The 7,584-nt window shown below is 55.9% G+C and overlaps 1 protein-coding gene across 1 annotated transcript; it reads right to left on the reverse strand.

Moving 5' to 3' along the window:
- Window positions 1-652: 652 nt before the first annotated feature.
- Window positions 653-1,057, reverse strand: RHO25_010089 (uncharacterized protein; the record flags this gene model as incomplete). Its single annotated transcript, XM_065603248.1, has 1 exon — window positions 653-1,057. The coding sequence occupies one exon, from the start codon at window positions 1,055-1,057 to the stop codon at window positions 653-655; it is 405 nt and encodes a 134-aa protein (XP_065459320.1).
- Window positions 1,058-7,584: the final 6,527 nt, after the last annotated feature.

The raw sequence follows: 7,584 nt of genomic DNA on the forward strand, positions 1-7,584 counted from the left end.
CAGAGCTATAATCGCGAAGCTCTAGCAGCCAACAAGAAGCTTCATGCTTCCTCATAGAATGAGCGGTGTGCTTTCTCAGCTATTGTGATAGCTGCTGCTACAAGCAATAGCAACGACTAATCACCATCGAAGCTCTCCACCTTTCACGCCAGTCATCAGCCGATCTGCGAAGCTAGGACTTGCCGACATGAAGGATAGATGCTTGCTGTGCGTGCGGGTGTGCCTAGGAGTTTCAGCCGCGGCGCGGTGCAGTGCAGCGCGATGAGGTGCATCGTGCCATGCGATGTTGAACTCTCGTGAATATGCCGGCTGCCATCATGAGATTGAAGGACTTGTGTGCTCGCATGCTTGCGACATCACACGGTTTATACCGCGAGCCGTAAAGATCCCGGCAATGAGTGATGTTTTGGTTGGTCTGCAGCAGTTCCGCCGGTAGGCATGTTCCTCTCCGAGGTCCGCTGGCAGCATGTTCAGCTGAGATGAAGCTCTATCTCGCGAATCCATACTGCATCTCCTTCCATAGATGCAGGAATCAATAACCTTGACACAGACCGCCAAAGTGGCTCAACTCTCAATATCATATCATACGCCACATCAGCTCATCCCCAGCATGCATGACTCGCGCATACATTTCCGCATGGGCGATGCGCGCTTACGGCGCTTTAGTTTTCAATTGCACTCCATGCCATTTCTTAATCTCCTCTCCCAAGACTTTATTCACGAGGCGGTGTTGTTTGATGACGGGGAGACCTTTGAAGGCTTCTGATACGATGTCTAATGCGTACATGGATCCGCAGCCGCCGGAGATGTCTTGGACTTCGAGTTTGGTGGGTGACAAGTCTTGGACGAGGAGGTCGAAGATGCGGCGTTCGTTGGCGTCGAGGTATTCGGGTGGTTGTGGAGTGCTATTTCGGAGGGTAGAGGTTGTGGAGAAGAGGTGTTTGGGTTGTTGTTGTTGTTGGAGGCGAGCTGGTGGGAAGCTGGTTCGGAGTTGTGAGGTGAGGTTTTGGCGGGGAGAGGCCCGGAGGAGTTGTGTTGCGAGGCGACGAGATGCCATGGTGTGTGATTGTTGAGATCGTGCTGGGGCAGCTTCTGCTATGCTCTGCTGTGCTATGGATGTGTGTCTCAAAACTTCGCGCACGCCTTGACATCACCTCGGACGAACAGCAAAAGCTAGGGCTGCTGACTGGCTCGAGCACTTCCGAGAATGTTTCCGCAGAGCCTCACAAGGGTCACGATGATTCGTAAGGCACGTGAATGGCTGTTCTCTCTTCGGCCTCAATTCTCGGATTTGTGACTCTGTGTGTGAGCGCCCAGCTGCTTCTAGTGCTGTTCTTCGGCCACGGCTTCATCAAAATCCGACAGATTTCTCTCCGGTCTCATCTTACCTCAGCTTCGCAGAAAAGCTGATGCAATCCGAAACTGCCAGTATCGCGCCGGTGTTCAGCTACGCCGTCTGGACCACAAGAACAGCTGTACGCCCGCACACGAACTCGCATGCCGTAGGATGAGTCTCCGCGTCCGGAGGGATTGCCAATACTGCATCTCCAAAGTCAAGACCAAGAACCCCGCGATGTCCCCGCACCCTTCCACGAAGTGCAATATTTGCACATGCAAAAAGGTCCATTTAGCTTTGCCAACGCAATCTGATAACTTCTAGACAATCGCAATTGACTTCTCGCAGTGACAGAAAACAGTCGCTGGCGTGAATGTACGTACCATTTCGATCTCGAGGCCGACGCAACGTCAGTGTGTATCGCCAGCGGCTGCATGAACTTCCCGTGAGCTTGTTCGCCATAGACTACAGACGGCGCCGGCCAGCGCGCCGTTCGCCTTCTTGCGTGCTGGACCCTGCTTCCGGTATCAGCTCAAATCATTTTAGCACTCACCAACCAGGCGTCTAAGAGTCTGGGCCACTGGTATCTGAATCACTTTCTCCGTGGAACCTGCCTTCGGCGAACGCGTTATCAACACTTCTTCCAGTCGAAGATGTTGGCGCTGACTTTGGACCGGCGCCTGTCGCAATCCTCTGGACGCGTTGTACAATTCGGGCAAACGACAGACTGCATGCTGTACGTGGACGCTGAACGCCACTTGATGCCCGCTAAGCATGCGAGCTCCATTCGCTACCACCAATGAAGGCCAGCGCGTATGCTCAACCTATTGCACGTTCGCACAGGCAATATGGAGATCTGCTTTTGACAATGATGGCAAGTTTCAGCAGGTTCCACTATCAGACCGCGACAAGACCGACCCCACGGAGATTGTGGTGCACCATCTGCAGACGCGTCTGGGGACTCGTACTACAGTCATGTCCGATGCACGTTGAGTGGGCCTTTGGATATCAATAGTACAACCGGACTCGCAGGAGGATTTGTTATTATGTGATGAGCAGCTCGCCCAATTCGAGCTGTGCTCTCTGCTAAGCTCGCCGAAACACGTTTCCAGGGTCCAGTCAAGCGCGAAGCTACCACCCATGGCGCAACACACCCTGCAGGCCATCCGTTCCCAACAAAATCAGCCACACACTCAAGACGTCTGCAGCTGGCGTTGGGCCTTTCACATGTCGCGCATGAAAAGACGAAGCGGTGGCAATCTGGGGTGCGTCGACGCAGAATTTATCCAGCTTCGTGAGGATGAGAACCACGGCCAACGACGACGCCATGCCGGAAATACCCTTTCATGGATGACGATCCTCTTCAGTGACGAGTTGTTGTGTTGATCCCTCGAAGGGTGAAAATGTACAGTATATTCAAACTGACTTGGCACCATGCCGAGTTTCCACTCACACCGGCAAGGATATTGCACACGGTATGTGAGGGTTCCGTGCTGTCCGCTTTGCCACGCCTTCTTCACGCTCTCAACCTTCGCGGGCCTCTCCATTCGGACCGATGATTTCGCTGCCAGAGAGTGCTCGTCACAGCGTGGGCGGGTGAGTTGTATGTTAGAATTGCGCCCTGTGGAGCCGCTGAGATGTCGGGGGGTACAGCATGGGATGTGGGCGGTTGAAGCGAAATCATCATCATCAATGTGATACTGTCGTCCAACCGCCCTACTTTGTACGATGCGATGTCGGCGACGCAAGAGGTTTGATAACGCGAGACGCTCGTGCATCGTTTCATACAATGCAGAACGACACTACAGCACGAGCGGAGCACTGCAAGGATGCTGGGTGTCGCTGGCCGTGGATTGGAGGTCTGGCCGTCGTGACTGCATCGCAGAGATGCGGAGTGCATACGTTGTGGAACAGGACATCTCTCGTCAGACGCTGGCGGCAAACAGTTCAAGCAATGCAACGCAATCCTGTGACAGCCGCCACTGCACAGATGATATGCGCGACGCAGCTTGTCTATTGCACAATGCAATGGACATCGTTGGCGATGACGATGAGGAGAAACAATGCTGTAATCCGAACCACAATCGTCATCTCATGGGTTCTCCGGCGGCCGTTTTGCGATAGCGAAAGAGAACAAGCACATGCATTCTCCAGACTTTGGGCTCACTCCGCAGCAAAATGATCTCAGACCCACTGGGCGTGCGTTGAGATGGAGGGAGGTTGAATTGAGGTGCAGGACTCTGACTGGCCAACACGCAATCACAATATCGATGAGCTGGAGTTTTCCCCAGGTTGACCCACCGCAAGTGCTTGAGCGCGTACAGTAGTCGCAAACATGGCCAAGATGGTACGTTGATGGGTCGTGGAAAGTGCCATGTTGCTATCGCTGGGCTACATGCACCCCATGGTCGTCTTATGTAGGCATTGTGGGCCCTGGAGCTGTGCTATGAGGGTCGAGGCATCGGAGGGGTCCAGCTTGCAAGACTTGGTGAGGTACGCGTCTGGTACTTGGTGAGGTACTTCTGGGATTGCTGATAAGGGCCTGTGGGCTGTGGCGGTGCATCGGGCGGAGCTTCTTTCTCATCGTGCGACGACGGTACCATAACGACTCGGTGGCAGGAACACAGAATTAGACGCGACTCAACAGTCCCTGCTTCTGAACACGACGCGTGAATGCTTGAGCTGGGTACGATACCGAGTAGAAGGCGCTATACCATTTCTCTCCTCCCGTAGAGAAGCCGGGGAGAAGCGCTGATCTATGTCTCCGGAGTTGGTACATTCGTAACCCGTGCAGCGCGGATCATTGGTTCGTGTCTGCACGATCTTGGCTGTACCGAACACGCGTGCGTCGTGGCTCTTGGAAGCTCGCAGACGGTGTCAGATGGTGTTGATATCGTTTTCGTGGCTGGCGACGTTGCAAAATGTCCTTGGTGTGCCTTTTTTCACAGTAGCCGTTGAGATGAAAAGTCTATGGTATACATAGACTCCCTGTCTTGTCAGGGTCTTGAGCCTCGAGTACAAACCTCGCCAATCTGTGCGGCTGTCGGCCAGGGTAGCTCCATGACTTGTGAGCTCTGTGTCTGCCGGAGCGTAAACTTGCCCGTGGCTGTCGACAAGGGGTTGGTGTAGGTAGCTGGACCTGACGATCCCATAGCTTTTGGAGACAGCTTTGCGAAATCCTTCTTCTTCCCCTCATGTCACGCCTTCCTTCGCATACGACGTACGCGGCGGCCATCGCGGTTTGTAATTTGTGCTGTAGCCCAAATAGAGTTTTGGTCGACTTAGCGGTGTGATGAACGCTTATGCAGTCATGCTTGACACTTGCTCTTTCCAGCAAGACTATCTATTCGTAATGAAGCACGAGTGGACTTCACATGCAATGATCATCGCTATCCCACTCTGGAGTTGCTGATCTGATGACCAGCTCGCAGCTTCTTCTTTGGAAAGAAGCTCTTGGCCGTAGCCACGTTGTTGCATCCCAGCTCGGGTGCTTGGCGTGGATGAGGCTGAATCCGGTTGGTCCAAGCTCTGTGGTCGTCGCTAGGGCATTTTTGCCCCGCGAAGCAAAACGCAAAAGAGTGCAATGCAACAAGTGATAGCCAGGAGGAGTGGTCAGTTGATCAATTTGCAGCCCAGTATTGATTCTTGAAACGATCAGTCGATTTACGAGAACAGCATGTTAGAAAATGTCGTAGTTATGTGGTCAGCCCAGCAAATGGTCGTGCTCGTATCCACCTTCCAACTGTTGAGTTGGAATTTCTCCTCTATTTGAGGGCCAGTCCTTGCTCGGTAACCGATCCGGAGGCTCTGGCCACGATCTCGCGAGCACTCCTTGCTCGTAGATCAGCTCCGTCGTTGCAAGTGGCAGACAGTGCGGTGAAAGCAACATGGAGGCCTTGTCTAGCAGTGCGGTTTGGTATTATAGCACGTTCAACGAACGGGGATCGCCGATGGTGCAGGAGGGCGTCGCGATTTGTGAAGGAGTGCGCGCTACTTGAGCGTTGCCGGAGATCCGGTATGGCAAAAGCAGAAGCCGATTTCGTGCCGGTCACAAAACAATGCATACGGCAGCGAATTGGGGCAGCAGAAAGAGGACGGGCGTTAGTAAGGATCGCGTAGGTGGAAATGCAAGAAAGTCGTGATAGGCCCGCGACGCGGCGGAGGCTCACGACAGAAGCGCAGCAGTGACATGTTTGTGAGTCGCACATAGACAGGCAAGCGCATCCCGGGCACACTCTCCGCGGAGCCAGGTTTGTAAGAGAGAGCTATGGCGTGAGGATAACGCAAGCTCGGCGCAGTCGCCCTCGCAGCAGTATCACCATGCAATAGGCCAGGAGGAGGAATGGACAGCCATTGTGCTTGCACAGGAGGTGAGTTCTCCGCGCGAGAAGTCTGGCGGTACTGCGGTGCTCCAACGAGCCATCTGGAGGTGGAACCAGTCTCGCAGCAGCTGCTGTGGCTGATGAGGTGGAGCAGAGAATTTCTGCTGATGGCAGAGTCGCGCCGCGCGGCGCAGATGAGCCAATGAAGAGGCGCCAGGCGCGGTTCTGTGCTCCGCGCTGTCGCGCAGGAAACTGGAAATACCTGCCGAGACCGGGTGTTGCAGTGGCTTGGTGTGACGTCTGCTGCTCGTTCACGCCGTGGCAATGTCACCGCGGTGGTGCGACGCGCCCGAGCTGTCCGCCAGCATTGCAGAGCAGGAGAGCGGTCAGCGCGGTGGTGATGATGGTACGGTACATCGTGATTTCGTCGCAGCGCCCTGGTCCCAGTCGCAAGTGGCTCAATCCTTTTGGAGAGCAGCACAGGCAAAGCTTAACCCGTCGAGCTGGGGCCGCGCTTGCCGGCAAGCGGTCAAGCGCGCACAAGTCGGGACGTTTTGTGCAGCGCCACATCTCGAGATACGTACCGCACGTCTCGTGGAGCTGGTCCGGCACGCATGGCGACTACGGTGGCAGATCCCCATTAGCAATGTCGCTCTGCTGCGCGGCGGCGGTGGAAGTCTTGAGACAGCGGTGATGACAGCGCACGCGAGGCGACGACATTACAGTGTCCGTGGCCGATCGATGCGGCGGGCCTTCGATATACGATGACGCGCGCACGGTCGGTGCGAGACATGTCGGACGCAGAATCATCTCTGCCACCAACTGCGGTCTTGCCTGTCTGCGCGTCTGAATAATACAGCCCAGCAGGCAGGCAGCTGGCCGTGGCTGCTGGTCTGCCCAAAGTGTATCTCTGCCCGTACCCGCGCTGGTCGCTCGAGGTACCCTCGAGGTACTCGGCGATCGCTGCAGGCCGGCGCATCCGCTATCGCAGGCTGCTTGGCGGGCGCTGCAGTGAGGAATTAGGTTGTCCCCAACAAGCGGCTCGCGGTGGATCGTGCATCTATCGAAGCGCTCGCTTGCTCAGCGCCCGCGCGTTGCATGCTGTGGAGTAGAGAGCCAGACTACGGCCGCCTGCTGAAGATCCCTGTGCTGCGAGTGCCCGGCGGGCAGGTTGCTCGTGGTTCAACTTTCCGCACGTCGCTCAACCGTCCCTCCCAGGCCGCCCTCCAATTCTAGGCCATTGCCAGCCATTGCCTGCTCGCAGCACTCACTGATTGATATTACCCCCAGGCCTCCCCGCGCGACGACGTGTGCTTCTGAACCACGCCCGCTGGCTGCATCATCGAGGGCTTCTTTGTTGATCGGAGCGCGACGCCAGTGGTTGAGCAATTGTCGCCGCCGCTCCCCAACACGCACACATCTTGGTTGCTGCTGCCCCACGCACCCACGAGCAGGACCAACCCAGGTTGAGACACACCTGGCTTTCTCATCGACATTTTCGCACCTGCCATCGCCAACAGCAGGAGCCTGCCGGCGCCGTCATTGTCGAAAGACACCTCGAGCGCACCCGCCGCCCGCACTACAATACACGACTGCCCGGCTTTCACTAGCTGCGCGCACCTGTCGTCGACGCATCCTCTCGCCGACTGGAACCTACTGGATCCCCTTCTGCACTCGCCCGGCGTCTCGCATCCGACGCCGTTGTTGTATCATTCTGTAAGTCTCACCTCCGCCGTCTGCGTGTCGCTATCGTCGATGTTGCAAATTCGACGCCGAACGCGGACAAAGAATGTGCCAGACCTCGACCGCTGACATACGCCAATCCCAGTGTACCGATACTGGCCCTTCACCCACCTTTTAATGCATTGCGCGGCTCCCACACACTAACCCTACGACATCTTCGACTCGACTCTCACGAGAGCAGCG

Source organism: Cercospora beticola, chromosome 6 (genome assembly GCF_033473495.1).
Source record: "Cercospora beticola chromosome 6, complete sequence".
Classification (NCBI taxonomy): Eukaryota; Fungi; Ascomycota; class Dothideomycetes; order Mycosphaerellales; family Mycosphaerellaceae; genus Cercospora; species Cercospora beticola.